We start from the raw sequence: 16992 nt of genomic DNA, 5'->3' as shown, positions 1-16992 counted from the left end.
GTGCAGTTTTGGTCTCCTAACTTGAGGAAGGACATTCTTGCTATTGAGGGAGTGCAGCGAAGATTCACCAGACTGATTCCCAGGATGGTGGGACTGACCAATCAAGAAAGACTGGATCAACTGGGCTTGTATTCACTGGAGTTCAGAAGAATGAGAGGGGACCTCATAGAAACGTTTAAAATTCTGACGGGTTTAGACAGGTTAGATGCTGGAAGAATGTTCCCAATGTTGGGGAAGTCCAGAACCAGGGGTCACAGTCTAAGGATAAGGGGTAAGCCATTTAGGACCGAGATGAGGAGAAACTTCTTCACCCAGAGAGTGGTGAACCTGTGGAATTCTCTACCACAGAAAGTAGTTGAGGCCAATTCACTAAATATATTCAAAAGGGAGTTAGATGAAGTCCTTACTACTCGGGGGATCAAGGGGTATGGCGAGAAAGCAGGAATGGGGTACTGAAGTTTCATGTTCAGCCATGAACTCATTGAATGGCGGTGCAGGCTAGAAGGGCTGAATGGCCTACTCCTGCACCTATTTTCTCTGTTTCTATGTTTCACAGCCACAGATACAGCCATCCCAAGTAGAAGATATCAGCACTTTGGCTCCAGGAGGGAACATAATTTGGTGATGGCCTCCCTGCTGAAGCACCGGTGCTTTACTGCTGCAAATGCCACAGCCATTTCCTTCCCCTGAATCCAAAAGAGGTGCCACGGACCTAATAAAAACTGTAGATAACTCTGACTCTGGAGATGCAGGGAGACAGTTGGGAGCAAAGTCTAGCTGCGCATCAGAAAATTGAAGCCCTACTTTCAAACGCCAGGACATCAAATCTACCATACACTCTTTTATTTATGGGCAAGCAGTGCTTGGGGAAAGAATACTTATTAAAACGTATAAAATTGTGCATGGCCCTTATTACCATGAATTTGGTAAGAATAATGAAGCTCTTGCTCACTTTTTACAAGGACTCCAAAAAAGTATATTTTTTATTGCCGTAAGCATGGGAACACTGCGAAATGGGCATTAGGCTTCTGCAGCTTAAAATACAACAAGCTCATTTTAACAACAACTTGCATTTATATAGCATCCTTAAGATAGTACAATGTCCCAAGACGCTTCACAGGAGCGGTATCAGACAAAATTTGATACCAAGCCAAATGAGGAGGTATTAGGACAGGTGACTAAAAGCTTGGTCAAAGAGATAGGTTTTAAGGAGCGTCTTAATGGAGGAGAGAAAGGTAGAGAGGTTTAGGGGAGGGAAATCCCAAGATTAGGTCCTAGAGAGCAGAAGGCTCGGCCGCCAATGGTAGAGCGAAGAAAATCATTGATGTGCAAGAGGCTATAATTGGAGGAGAGCAGAGATCCTCTCAGATATTTTCACAAATTAAAGGCAAGATTTTGGTTTTCACAGAAAAATGGACTGAATTGAGGAATATGATCCTCAAAAGCCTGAAATGCAAAGTAATTAAAAATATTCAGCCACAATAAAACAGTAGCACTGGTTATAATATTCCGGGTGTTTTGCGAGTTTTCAGTACTATTTGTTTTTTAGGTCGGCAGAAATAGATTAGAGACTCAACATATGGTGAAATCACAAGCCCAACTTGAATGCTACCATTCCATGGTACTGCACATGATAGCAATAACCTCCAAATGCCCCTTTAATTGACACTTCAACATTGTAATTAAATGTTGAGTGTAACATGCTTACTACTTAAACATTCCCAACAATGAGAGTGATTGGTTAATTAGAACTTGACAAATATATACAACCCAAGGGGACATGCATAATTACAATCATTTGTACCAGCATTACTCTTATGGGGGTGTTTGTTATTTTTTAATCTTTTTATGTGGATAAAAAATACTTTCCTTTTACAATAAGCATTGGGAAAAGAAAGAAGAAAAATATTTATTGTACTCTTATTAAAAATATAGGAATTCTGGATGGCGCCTTAGGACTTAATTCACAGCCTCTTAAAAAAAATAAAGCAATTTTAATCTCAAAGATTGAATCAGAGAACATGTCAGCAATACAGTACTTCATAAAGCTGACACTTGTTAGAATTCTGTAAAACATGCTCCTTGGTTTCAAAAATCAATTTCTAGACTAATTACCACAAACCTTTCAGTAATGACTTCAGTACTTGTAAAAAGCACATTACACAGATGTGTCCTTTTAACAGTACAGCCTGAAAAAAACATGAAACAGGGATAATTTAATTTGAAAAGAGACAAAGATATTTGCCATTATTAGCATTAACCCTCATCAGTAAAACAATATGAAGTAATGCTGATCCTATCAGGAGAGATTTGATTTGTGTAAATAATCATCTTATGCCGATTCTGAGATACATGTGTACATCCTTTATCCTAAAACTCACCTGTTCGGCCTTCTGGTGAAATACAGCAGACATTGCCAAGATAGTACTACGCTCATCTAGAGCGGCTGCAAAGCTCTTCCACTCTTGATCAAGTTGGGCAGATATCTGCTTGATCTGTTGAGATGCATAATGACCAGCCTCTGAAAGCCTGGATGCAACAGACATGATGCGATTGATGTTGACATATGCATTCTGAAAAGGAAGAAGATTGCCAGTTAGAAAGTTAACTGAAAATGTCTTGTCACCAGCTCCATCCATCAGCAAGGTAGCAAAATAGTTAAGTTAGCAAATTAACATTTCTAAATTATTTAAGCTCGGGCTCAGGCAGTGATTCTCTCTTTTCAGTAAATAAAAGAGTAACCCAAAAGAACACTTTTCCTATTTGCATGCAAATATAAAATGTCACAACAATCTGTTTTTAATGGAATAGATCAACAGTAGATTCAAAATGGAACTATATTAAATAAAACAGCCCAATTATAAGAAGAGTTTTACTGTTCCCATTTCATGTCAAATTAAAATACACACAGACAAATCATTCATTTCAAGCCTGAAAGCATAAACCTGTAGCATGTGTAAATAATCTAAGAAAACCAATTCTTTATTGGTTTGTTTGAGCAAAATTAGGCATCCCATTTACATGTAGTGCATACTTTGTTCCATAGTATTAAATCTGGAATTGTTATGTCTGTTATTGCTGTGGATACATTCTATGCCTACCCAACATGTGGCATTTGGGCTCTTGTACCAGGGCTACAGTCGTACCCAAAGACTCTTTTCAAATGTTGGTAAATTGGTGGATAGCTTCTACGAACTGGCTGATCAAGCAGATTGGGTCACAAATGACTGCTGCTTGTGTTAACATTTCACATACAGTGGTCACCAAAACATTCAACAAATGTTTTTGATGGATCGTACTCATTATGTTTACTGGCTTCATGTATACTCAAGACACTGGGAAATTTCAGAACTATCAGAATGGCAAATGTTCACTGACCAGTTTGAATGAGTGCTAGTATTTATAAACTGTTGAAATATTTCCTAATTTCTCCAACTAAACAGAGATTAAACTGCCCTTTACCCTACATTGCATATTTGCCGGCCAGCAAATTTGTCTGCACAATGACTTCATGTTAATAAATTCATATTGTTTTAACTTTCCCCCCAGTATAATGACGAGTAGGTAACAAGCCTGTACTAAACAGTCATTAAGTAGACTGATGAGGTTTGTATTTTGCCAAGCCATTTTCCTTTCACGACAGCCGTGAAATATCCAGGATATAACAGGCCATTGGAAAATCTGTTCACAAAGTAAAATTTGTAAATTGCTGCCTTGGGTGAGGAAGCAGTCTTAAAATACTTTCTGACAGCCTATCAGGGCTATATAAATCAAAAAAATACATGTAAAAGAGAATCATTTTGGTCATACCTGCAATTGCAGCCCATCCTCTCAAATCGTGTTACACACATAATTGGTAGTTGAAGCACACTGCTTCAACAATACCTCATAATTAAATAAAGTTAATGACAGCTAGCGCTTGTGGGAAAATTCTATCTGAAAGTTGGAATGTAGGAACAGGAGTAGGCCAATCAACCCCTTGAGCCTGTTCCACCATTCAATTAGATCATGGCTGACCTGCACCTCAACTCCATTTACCCGCCTTTGCTCCATATCCGTTGATAACCTTACCTAACAATAATCTATCAATCTGAGTCTTAAAAGTTTCAAATTGAGCCAGCATCCACAACCCTTTGGGAGAAAAGAGATCCACATTTCCACTACCCTTTATGTGAAAAAGTGCTTCCTGATTTCATTCCTAACTGGCCGAGCTCTAATTTTAAGATTATACACCCTTCTTCTGGATTGCCCCCATCAGAGGAAACAGTTTCTGTATCTACCCTAGCGAATCCTTTTATCATTTTAAACATGCCCAAAACTGAAAGCAGTAATCCAGATGGAGTCTGACCAAGGCTCTGTACAATGGAAGCATAACTTCATCACTTTTGTATTCCAACTGGAGACAGCTCTTGTTATCATAGTGGAAATTTTGCTCACAATATTTCTACAAAGCACAATCAAATGGAAAAATTATTTCTTCTATAAATTACTAAATGACTAAAATAGAATTATAATTATAGACATCATCTCCTCAACCAAGTTTTTAAAAAAACAATCTATTGTTTGAACTCAATTTTTTGTATCTTAGCTATTTTATTTTTCTATGGAAATATAATAGAAGCCAAAAATGTACAGTATATTCTTTTAAAAAAGAGAGGACCATTTAGATTGCATTATCATCTGTCCATTTATGGATATCTATGGGACATTGTTGGCACAGAATGACTGTTAAGTTTGCCTACAAAACAACTATCACCCCACCCTTAAAAAAAGTAACTTACTGGCTGGGATTTTCCCGTTTCCCACCCGCATTGTGCGGGGGGCCGTGGTAGACGGAGTTTTAACTCCACAGCGTGCGTGGGACGTAATGGGTGGGTTCCCCGCCCGGAAGTCAGCCTGATTGACAAGCTAGCTTCTAGTCAGATGGGGAATGCAGGCTGGATACTGCAGCAACAGGTAAGTGCTGGGTCCAGGTGAAATGGGGGGGGGGGTTCCAAGCCCGGAGGGTCCAAGCCCGTGGAGTGGGGGGGTGAGGAAACAGATCTCCTATGAGTGGTCTGATCCCCGACCCTGGAGGGTGCAGGCTGCTGGTGGTGGAGCTTGGAAGGCCGACAGGAAGCACTCCTGCTCCTGCCAGCCCACAAGGATTGTTCCCTGAGGCTGTGCCCGCCGCGCGGCAGCCACCGGAAATCTCAAGCCCCGGGATCCCCGGCCCCCTGCAGTTAAACCTGCAAAGCAGGTTAAAGTCGAGGCCTCAGGCCTCACTATCATATTTAAATTACCAACTCACCTCCTGGCAGCGGGTTGGCTGCTTGCCCCCCGACCGGCCTGAGTAAAAGGTGATAGTAGGCGGGTTGGGGTCTGGTTTTAGAGTTTTGCAACTTTTACTTCCTCTCACCTCCAACCCGCCCATTTTTCCCTGTGAAAATTCCCCCATTGTGTATGAAGCTCTTTGAAACATTTTGATGCAATAAAATACCAACATAAATGGAAACTTTAAAAAAATACTAATTATTGTTAGTTTCATTTTCTGAGAAATGTAGTTAAATAAGCTAATCATCATCGAGGAACTTTTTATATCTTTCTCTTTCATTACAAGCTATAAGTGCTTACCATCGAGTTCATAGCAAAGTGGTTGTGCTGGGTCTGTAGATCCAGAGCATGCTGGTAACTCACCCCAATCTCTGTATGACTCTGTAGGAACAACTGCTTGTTGTGGCTAATCCAGTCAAACATCTGAAAAAAAAAAAGAACTGGTTAGAGCAGATTTGGTGATGAGATGTGATCTCAAGATGTTCACACGCAGCTTTCACATATTCTGAGTGTAGGACAAATAAGCAGAAATAAATTGAGTGAGAGCCATGTAGCAAGCAACAGCCAGACCTTCTGTGAGAGAGATAGATAGTGAAAAAACAGAAAAAGTTATGGATCGATGGAGACGCAGATGGAGATTATTTGCTACAAGATACTACATATCAGTCAAACTGTCTTGAGGGATTGTATCATATGCCTACAAAAATTGCTGCATTCACAGGCAAAATGACTACGGTTTCACAAGAGAAATGGTTTGTTCTTGACTCTAAGGGGCCGAAATTGCCCTCCGCCCCAAACGGGGCACACTTACCATTTTTTAAATTGTTTTCTCTGCCACAATGCATGGGGCGGAGAATCCGGCGATATTCAGCTCTTTATTTTTTTTTGCAGCAGGGCGGTGTTCCTGGCGGGTGCCGTTCTGTCGGGTCGGCCGCCACTCCGAGTCATCAGCGCGTTGCTGATGATGTGCCGCGTCACGCTGACACATCACCACATCCCTCCCTTTCAGTTAAAGGGGAGGGCCACTTTAGCGGCGCCCACTGGACCACCAGGGAGGGTTTCGGCCAGGCCAGCGGCTCGGTACCCAAGAGGGGGTGCCAGGCTGCCTGCTGAACCCGTGGCCACCATTGTCGGGCCGACTTCGGAGTCAGCCCGACAATAAAATATAATAGCGGCCACGACAGTGCACCCTTCCCTTTAAGGGCGGATGCGCCACCCAGCCACAAGAAGCTTCCCGCCGGGGAAAGCTGTCGGGGGCACCAAGCAGCAGCCGACCCACTCCCGCGGGGCAATTTCCCACGCGGGGCGGAAAGCAGGTCGCCGCCGGTCGGTAAGAGATCGGTGCGTGCCCGACGAGGCGGGAAGACAGCCGGAGCGGTCCTGTACACCGCTCCAAAAATAATGGAGGTCAATTTTCAAAATGTTGGCCCCTCCGTGCCGACCGAGCAGTGCATCCTTACCGATGGGCTCTTATAGAAAAGACCAATTCCGGACCTTAAATATCTACGCTTGGGGACGGGGAAGGAAAGTAACTGTGGGCATTCTTTCAGGAATCTCAGATATAACACTGATTACACCTTATTAGGAGAGCTCAATATAAAACTCTGGTGGCAAAAACAAGTGTAGGGCAACACACTGTTCAGCTTGCATTGTATTGGTCCATTATTCTTTATTTATGGCACACTTTTGAAGGACACACCCAAACTTAAAATTATTTACTAAATTACATGCTTTCCCCACTATTTATTCCCCCCTTACATTTTTTGACCTTGCTTTCCTCTCCTAAAGATAGTTACACATATTGGGTACAGTTCCACAGGTAGTGATGACCATTCTACCCATGTGACTCTGAACAGTGATTGTTAACAAGCTAATCAACTAAAGTAACCGTCAACAATCAAGACTGATTCTGTTCTCATCCAGCAATCTCACACACACTTTCAGCAGGGACGATTGGATAGTGATCAAGATTCTTGGATGGATTATTCATTTTCTACTAAGAGATGCTGAGACCAAATGTAATATTTCCAGAAATGCCCTAACTGAGGTTGGGGGATGCAGCACAGACTGTTCCTCAGCCATGAGGGTGACAGGCGACTTGTTCTCAGCTTCCGGTAATGCCACTCCTTGTGAAAATTAGGTCTCATTAGCTGCGTTTATATCAGGTTCAGTGCCCTGGTTCTTACTGTTTCCACAAAGTAAACTTGCTGGTACAAATGTGGCTTCCTGGCAAGTTTCGCAAGCTTACCTTGAGGATGCTGTTGGCGTTACAGAAGCCATGTGTCAGGAACTAGGAGCCTTAGTACAGATCTTGTGCAATCTAAAAGCTGCTATTTGGATAGATCTTCCTCCTTGTGCACTACTGAGTGCCCAACAGACATAGCATTGCCTCAGAGGAAAGAGCTGCCTGTGTATTTCCACCCCAGGGTGTTATGTATTAATGCTTGTGGGTCACCAGACACCAGAGGGCGCCGTGGTCGGAGGTCATCGGGCTGTACGCATGTGGTATGTGTGCTTGGTCACCTGCATATAAGCTGGGTGTCTTTGTCACACTGGCACTCTCAGGCTGGAATAAAGCCAGGTTGCACCTGAGTGAGTTTACAGTAACAGTAACCAGACACTTGAGTCATTACACAGGGCATGTTCTTCCCTGGGCTATAGTTGGGCTGTGTACTAAAAATTGGGGAAGAAATCAGAGTGCACCAACAGACGTCCATGTCTAGGATCTGGCGCAGAATCAGGACCTTCTGGCTACTGCTGGAGAGTCTTTCAAATAATCTATGGCGGGCGGGGCGGCAAGGGGGTGTAATATAAATTTAAAGCTTGCCTGTGAGTCTTCAGTCTTATGCCTGGAACCCCAGTTGACCCTTGGGTCCTGGCGTAGGCCTGTGCATCACTACCTGCAGGCGCTCCTTACGCTGGGGCATCCAACAATCTAAGCCATTGCAAAATGAGGCAGGAGGCCAAGAGCAGCACCTCCTACCTCATTTATGCTGGGCATGCTCCTACTACAGCTGCAGTCACTGTGCAGGAGGCCCAGAAAATCTCAATTAACACAAAGGACCTGATGTAACCTGATGGGGAACATCAATTCTCCAGGCACAGTGAAGATGAAAACCTACTTCACTGACTTCTCCCTGTCCTGAAGGAATGGTTCATCATCATAGGCAGTCCCTCGGAATCGAGGAAGACTTGCTTCCATTCTAAAAAAATAAGTCCTTCAGTGGATGAACAGTCCAATAAGAGAGCCACAGTCCCTGTCACAGGTGGGACAGATAGTCGTTGAGGGAAAGGGTGGGTGGGAATGGTTTGCCGCACGCTCTTTCTGCTGCCTGCACTTGATTTCTGCATGCTCTCGGCGATGAGACTTGAGGTGCTCAGCGCCCTCCCGGATGCACTTCCTCCACTTAGGGCGGTCTTTGGCCAGGGACTCCCAGGTGTTGGTGGGGATGTTGCATTTTGTCAGGGAGGCTTTGAGGGTATCCTTGTAACGTTTCCGCTGCCCACCTTTGGCTCGTTTGTCATGAAGGAGTTCCGAGTAGAGCGCTTGCTTTGGGAGTCTCGTGTCTGGCATGCGAACAATGTGGCCTGCCCAGCAGAGCTGATCAAATGTGGTCAGTGCTTCAATGCTGGGGATGTTGGCCTGGTCGAGGATGCTAATGTTAGTGCGTCTGTCCTCCCGGGGGATTTGCAGGATCTTGCGGAGACATCGTTGGTGGTATTTCTCCAGCGACTTGAGGTGTCTACTGTACATGGTCCATGTCTCTGAGCCATACAGGAGGGCGGTTATTACTACAGCTCTGTAGACCATGAGCTTGGTGACAGATTTGAGGGCCTGGTCTTCAAACACACTTTCCTCAGGTGGCTGAAGGCTGCACTGGCACACTGGAGGCAGTGTTGAATCTCGTCGGCAATGTCTGCTCTTGTTGATAAGAGGCTCCGGAGGTATGGGAAATAGTCCACGTTGTCCAGGGCTGCGCCATTGATCTTGATGACTGGGGCGGGGGGGCGAGTGCTGTGCGGCGAGGACAGGTTGGTGAAGGACCTTTGTCTTACAGATATTTAGCCTAAGGCCCATGCTTTCGTACGCTTCAGTAAATACGTTGACTATGACTTAGAGTTCAGCCTCTGTATATACGCAGATGCAGGCGTCGTCCGCGTACTGTAGCTCGACAACAGAGGTTGGGGTGGTCTTGGATCTGACCTGGAGATGGCAAAGGTTGAACAGGTTCTCACTGGTTCTGTAGTTTAGTTCCACTCCAGCGGGGAGCTTGTTGACTGAGGTGGAGCATGGCAGCAAGTAATGGTTAACTCTGCCTGGGCTAACCCTACTTGAGGAAACTTTAGAAAAGAATGTGAAGCAGTTAACAATACTAGAATTCAGTTGTATGTCTAACCATTCCTTAGAATTGATTATATGTGCAGTGGAAGATCCAATAAATTGTTTGTTCAGTAAATTGCTTGTGTGTTTTTTTTTTAAACAGTTCCATGTGCATTTTATGAACAGGTATAATCACATTTATTGATGAGACAGCACACTGAGATATGGAGAACTTTGTTCCAAAAATTCACTGAGTACCTCTGCAGATTACCCACCGATCTCTGAAGAATTTAGCAATGTTCTCTACAGATTTCCATTGGCCCTCTTCAGTGATTGAGCCATTTGAAAGACACAGTTGTCTGAATTACAGATCCCCATTTCTCCACACCTCCATCTGGGGGCAGAAACCAAGTCCAGCCACAAAATGTAATAGCCTGAATATTTTTATTAATATCAATCAACAGATGTGTGGAGGCGGAAAATGGGGCTGAGATCTGTTACGTTGGATCTCTACCCACTTTTGAGCTTGACCATAATAAAAAAAAAATTCTGGGTAATATAGAAAAGGCAGAAGATGATTTAAAGGGCTCAGCTTGTCATTTACAATGATTCATAGAAAGCTTATTTTTCAGCTGGATTTGTACTTTTCTTTTGATTTGAATTTTTTTTGCTGACAGCTGCTTAAACTATCTATCTGTGCCTTTTTTGTGGGTCTCCTATTTTACTCCCTCACAATGCTAAATCATTGGCGATTCCCCAGTATCCTTGTTTTTGAAGGGGATTTCCTGTATTTTTTGGGGTGGAACAACAGAGGGAGGTAAGCCTGATCAGGTAGTACAGTACCAGATGCACATGATACCAGCCCATCTGCACTCCAACACCAGAATATATGGACTGAGGCGTTCCTATCTTCAGTTGTCCTTGCAGAAGCTGCAATGACCAAAGGAAGCCATCAGACCAAACCAACCCAACCAACAACCCGCCTCCACCACAGGCATTGTTCTACTACAGGTGCAGTAAAGAAGAAAAGGGCTGGAGACTTGTTACATTAGGTCCCCTCCCACTTTGTGTTTGTTAAGATTTCCTGAGGCTCACTGCGCCTTCACTTGTAATGGTCACAACTATCCTGAACCTTTATGCTATGCAGTCCTTAAGTCATTTGTAATGTTAGCCAATTAGTTGTGTACAAATGCATTGATCAAATCATGGATGTCTTGTTTGCTAGAGCAAGCAATTTTATCTCCTCTTTGAACAAATAGCAGCAGCATGACACACTGTATTTTAACAGAGTGGCAGGAATTTCCCATGGTCCAAAAAGTCAATAATGTATCCCTGTGGTCATATGTGCTCTCATACAATGCCATTGTGTTAATCAACAGAAAAGGAATCCATGCGCTGAGTGTCCACCTGCAGCGCTGCATCATGCAAGTGAATTCTTACTTTCCGAGGAGCTGCCACAATGCCTTCATTTTAACACTGTTCAATATGTCAGCACTTTTGATTGTATGTCAGCACGTCAAGACTTCCATTTAAATCCATGACTGATGACACCTGTGCACCTTGTGCACCTTTCCGGGCCATCAGCTGAACACGACGACTGTAACAAGGTCCATTCTGCCAACAGTCATCATCAAGGTGGAATGTTCAATGCTTGCTTCAGGAGGTTGGATAAGGTTGGGGATGCTTTGCATTCTAATGCAGCTGGAGTCTCAAGAATCGTGGTTGTGCACTACCTGTTGCATAAATGTAACATTACAAAGCGGCCTGATCCAGGAAATCCTGGAGAAAGAGACCCCCCCGCCCCCGCCCCCCAAAGGACAGCAGGGTGATTAGTCAGAGCAGCAGCAGAATGAAGAGAAAGCAGTGCTGAACCCATTGCCATATGCAAGAGATAATCATACTACTTTTATTGAGGCGATCTTCTGCTGACTTCTGCCTCTGGCCAGTGCATTACCAATCCAGTCTATATTCTCCCCCCTTCCCTTTACAGATATATCACTTACAGGTTCTTCTCATCAGCTCATTCAAAGTTGCCATTCGAAATATCTGATGGAAACCACTTTCAAACTTTGCCAATAATTTTTTCTGCACACACAACTTTTATGCAACATCATTTGAATGAAAACCGAGTGTGTGTACTGCCTATTGCTTTTACCACTGTACCCCCTCTTGGTGCCAGTGTAAACTCTTAACCCAAATCTGGTGCTTTTTTTAGGTGCTACCCGAGTGGGAGGAGGGCATGAGATGGCTGGCTGCTGTGATTCAAATAAACTTTTTGAGATTGAAGTGGGACTCTCATATCACGGCTATACAGTCTTGAGGTGGGTCTACCGCTACACCCTTTCTTCTGCTGCACGAGCATCCAGGACAGAAGCGCAGACTGACCTTAGGCCCTGTGTCATGGAGGCTCCCGGCAAAAGTTACTAGAGCTGACACACATGCGCAAGCCGGCAGCAGCAAGCTGTTACAATGTGAAGACAGGATTCTGCTCAATCGAATTTCTAGGCCCCAGCCTCTTCCGCTGGGGAGCAACATACCTCCTAACAACAACGTCTCCCACCCCATGATCAATGCCAGGTTTCTCTTGACCACTTGTGCTCCGCATGTCAGCCAGTTGTCTGTGCAATGCCCCTGGTGGATGTCTCTATGCCCTGTTTAGGGAGAGATGATGAATGCATTCAAATCCTGCAGCAGCACACTATTTTCCATTGGTAAACAAGTGAGGCATCTCCCATGCCTGGAGCTCACCTAAAATATCCTAATGAAGTTGACTATGGAAAATGCAGTGGATTCTGTGCTAGCATGATTGGGTGGACAGAGATCCTGCCCTGCCAAATCATGGAGTAATCATGCTAGTGCAGAAAATTCAAGCTAACATGTCAGGCCCACTCACTTATCTAGTCTACAAACTAAAATATACAACATTTGCTTTTTCAAAGAAAATGACCTTATGGCACCATCTTGCTAACGTCACAATACAGTGCGACATAAAGTTGCAAGATGTGGGCTCCCATTCGTGATTCCCCAAATGGCGAGTTCTTGGTCGGAGCCAAACTATCAGAAAAGGAGAGTTAGTGGGTGAATGTGTACTTTATTCATACATCTCCTGAAGATTAGTTATACAGTGGCCTCAGCATCCTCAAACTGTAGCACGGCCACCTGGGTAAGGGACTGGATGGTCACTACAGGTGCAGCATTGAGAAGCCGGAGTTGCGGGTTCCGGAATCCGGGATGATTGGTGGCAAGGTCGTCTGGAATTCGTAAAATGTTCCGGAAGCCGGACCCAATGACCCTGCCGACCTCAGGGCCCCGCCGCTGCCCGACCTTGGGCCTCGCCTTGCCCCGTTCGCCTCACCTCCGCTGCTCTTAACCTCGGGGCTACCTCACTGGCCCGCCCGACGACATCCTTGGCGATCCGGCCCGCCCAACATCCTTGTCAGGACAGGCCCGACAAACCCCTTGGCAGGGCCCGCCCAACAACATCCTTGTCGGGGCAGGCCCGACAAACTCCTTGGCAGGGCCCGCCCAACAACATCCTTGTCGGGGCAGGCCCGACAAACTCCTTGGCAGGGCCCGCCCAACAACATCCTTGTCGGGGCAGGCCCAACAACATCCTTGGCGGGGCCGGCCCGCCCGACGGCGACCTCCTTGGTGGGGCCGGATGGCCCGAACAGCTCCTCGGCGGGAGTTCCCCACCCCACTTTCTGACGTTCCGAAATCTGGAAATACCCCAACCTGGGCTCAGGTGTTTCCGGATTCGTGACGTCAAAAATATTGAAAGTCCGGAAAAGCCCGGAATCTGGGACGGACCCAAATTTTAGGCGCTGCACCTGTACTAGCACTGTTCCCAACCATAATCTGTCATCTCAGAAGATGAAACGAGAAATACAACTCCTTTAAATATACTCTTCAGCATCTAGCACTGTTAAAACAAACTCTACAATTAAAAATGTTTTCACTTTAAGGTTATCCAAGGTCAGGTTTGCCAATTTCCAACACCAAACCGATTACATTACAGAAGGCAACTCTTTGCATTAATTGAAGTGACGGCAGATCAACCTGTTCCCCAGCAAATGAATATGAAGATGGTAATCTGGGAGAGGAAGTCAAGGTTTCTGAAAAGTTTGGCAACATGAAGTTTTATGTACAGCAATTGTAGAATCACGAAAAAGCAAGGTCTACAGCTGTTACAAAAGCTTGTTTAATTCAAATTAACAGTCTCCTGGGGCCTTAAACTATGTACTGAAATTTATTGGAAAAGGTCTGAACATTGTAAGGAAGCAGACTTATATTTTGCAGTACAATAACTGCAATTGTTTTATATCAATGGCTTAAAATGTTTCCTGTACTTTTTCTGGGACTAATATTACATGGGAGCATGAGGGGAAGAGGAAGCAGGGCTGAATTATAATGAGAAATGAGCAAGCGTAATTAAAACTGGCATGTATGGAATAAATGTAGAATGATATAGGAATTGATTAATAATTATGCTTTTTACTGGAAACAAATTCTTATTTTTAAACTGTGCATAAAAACAGATAAGTAACTGTTTTTTACAAAGCAGGACTTAATTTGTCATCAAAGTACTGAATCATCAAATCCACTGATGACTTATGGCTTTTAAACATGGAAACATAGAAATTTACAGTGCAGAAGGAGGCCATTTCGGCCCATCGAGTCCGCACTGGCCGACAAAGAGCCGCACAGCCCTTGGTCAGCAGCCCTAAACCTATGAATAATGATGGAAAGGCAAAGAGCACCCGGCCCAACCAGTCCGCCTCAAAGAACTGCGACACCCCTTATACTAAAACATTCTACACTCCACCCAAACCAGAGCCATGCGATCTCCTGGGAGAGGCAAAAACCAAATAAAAACCCAGGCCAATTTAAAGAGAAAAACATCTAGGAAAATTCTTCTCTGACCCATCCAGGCGATCGAAACTAGTCCAGGTGATCACCCTGGCTGTATTCTATTCGCTGCAGTATTTACCATTAATCTGCGCCGTCCAACAAAAGGTCATCCAGTCCAATCCCAATTACTAGCTCTAGGTCCGTAACCCTGCAGGTTAGGGCACTTTAAGTCACCATCCAACCATCTCTTAAAAGTGGTGTTTCTGCATCCACCACTCTTCCAGGCAGCGAGTTCCAGATCCCCACAACCCTCTGCGTAAAAAAGCCCCTCCTCAAATCCCCTCTAAACCTTCCATCAACCACCTTAAAACTATGTCCCCTCATAATTGACCCCTCCACCAATGGAAATAGGCCCTTACTATCAATATTTTGTACACCTCAATGAGGTCTCCTCTCAACCTCCTCTGTTCCAATGAGAACAAACCCAGCCTATCCAATCTGTCCTTATAACTAAGATTCTCCATTCCAGGCAGCATCCTAATAAATCTCCTCTGCACCCTCTCTAGAGCAATCACATCCTTCCTATAATACGGCGACCAGAACTGCACACAACACTCCAGCTGTGACCTAACCAAAGTATTATACAATTTAAGCATAACCTCCCTGCTCTTATATTCTATGCCTCGGCCAATAAAGGCAAGCATTCCGTATGCCTTCTTAACCACCTTATCCACCTGGCCTGCTACTTTCAGGGATCTGTGGACAAGCACTCCAAGGTCCCTTTGTTCATCTACACTATAAAGGGGCCTACCGCTTAATGTGTATACCCTTTCCTTATTAGCCCTCCCAAAGTGCATCACCTCACTGAATTAAATTCCATTTGCCACTGCTCTGCCCACCTGACCAGTAGATTGATATCCTCCTGCAGCCCATGACTTTCCTCTTCATTATCAACCACACAGCCAATTTTAGTGTCGTCTGCAAGCTTCTTAATCATACTCCCTATATTCAAATCTAAATCATTGATATATACTATAAAGCAAGGGACCCAGTACTGCGCCCTGCGGAAATCCACTGGAAACATCCTTCCAGTCACAAAAACATCCATCAACCATTACCCTTTGCTTCCTACCTTCAAGCCAATTTTGGATCCAATTTGCCACTTTGCCCTGTAGCCCATGGGCTTTAACCTTCATAACCAGTCTACCATGTGGGACCTTATCAAAAGCCTTGCTAAAGTCCACATATACTACATCGTACGCACTACCGTCATCGACCCTCTTGGTTACCTCCTCAAAAAATTTAATCAGGTTAGTCAAACACGATCTTCCCTTAAATCCATGCTAATTGTCCCTAATTAATCCTTGCCTTTCCAAATGCAGATTTATTCTGTCTTTCAGGATTTTTTCCAATAATTTTCCCACCACTGAGCTTAGGCTGACAGGCCTGTAATTACTCGGCCTATCCCTTTCTCCCTTCTTAAACAAGGGTACTACATTAGCAGTCCTCCAATCCTCTGGCACCATGCCCAGATCCAAAGAGGACTGGAAAATGATGGTCAAGGCCTCTGCTATTTCCTCTTTTACTTCGCTCAACAGCCTGGGAAGCATTTCATCCGGGCCTGGGGACTTATCTATTTTCAAAGCTGCTAAACCCCTTAATACTTCCTCTCTCACTATATTTATTTCATCCAGAATATCACACTCTTCCTCGATAGCAGTATCTGCATTACCCTTTTCCTTTGTGAAAACAGATGCAAAGTATTCGTTAAGAACCCTACCAACATCTTCCGCCTCCACACAAAGATTACCCTCATGGTCTCTAATAGGCCCTACCCTTTCTTTAGTTACCCTCTTACTCTTAATATATTTGTAGAACATCTTAGGGTTTTCCTTAATTTTAATGGCCAAGAATTTCTCATGCTCTCTTAGCATTCCTAATATCCTTTTTAATTTTGCCTCTTAACTTTCTATATTCCTCTGAAGATTCTATAGTATTTAGCCATTGGTATATGACATAAGCATCCCTTTTTTTCTTAATCCTCCCCTGTAAGTCCCTAGACATCCAGGGGGCTCTAGAATTATTTTTCCCAGGTTTTTTTTTTTAAGGGCACATGTTTGGCCTGAGCCTTCCGAATCTCCTCCTTGAATGCCTCCCACTGTTCCGACACTGATTTACCCACAAGTAGCTATTTCCAGTCCACTATGGCCAAATCACTCCTTAACTTAGCAAAACTAGCTTTTCCCCAATTTGGAACTTTTATTCCAGGCCTATTCTTGTCCTTATCCATAACCAACTTGAATGTGACTGAATTATGGTCACTGGCAGCCAAGTGCTCTCCCACTAATACCCCTTCAACCTGCCCAGCTTCATTCCCCAAAACTAAATCCAAGACCACCCCCTCTCATGTTGGGCTTGCTACATACTGACTACATACTGTTTTTTTTTATAACTCACATCCTCCTCAATGGCAAGAAGCAGTCTTGGGGATTTAGGAAGGCACTCAG

At 44.2% G+C, this 16992-nt stretch overlaps 1 protein-coding gene across 1 annotated transcript in view; it reads right to left on the bottom strand.

Moving 5' to 3' along the window:
- Positions 1-16992, bottom strand: part of kalrna (kalirin RhoGEF kinase a) — a 989478-nt gene that overhangs the window by 548736 nt on the left and 423750 nt on the right. Inside the window, exons 7-8 of the mRNA XM_070875649.1 lie at positions 5614-5736; positions 2382-2573 (exon numbers count right to left, since the gene is read on the bottom strand). Of these exons, the coding sequence (XP_070731750.1) occupies positions 2382-2573; positions 5614-5736 (315 nt within the window). The remainder of the gene's footprint in view (positions 1-2381; positions 2574-5613; positions 5737-16992) is intronic.

The sequence above is a fragment of the Pristiophorus japonicus genome, chromosome 3 (assembly GCF_044704955.1).
Source record: "Pristiophorus japonicus isolate sPriJap1 chromosome 3, sPriJap1.hap1, whole genome shotgun sequence".
Taxonomy (NCBI): domain Eukaryota; kingdom Metazoa; phylum Chordata; class Chondrichthyes; family Pristiophoridae; genus Pristiophorus; species Pristiophorus japonicus.
Note: the sequence above shows the minus strand (reverse complement) of the source record. Positions and strands in the feature narration are given on the sequence as shown.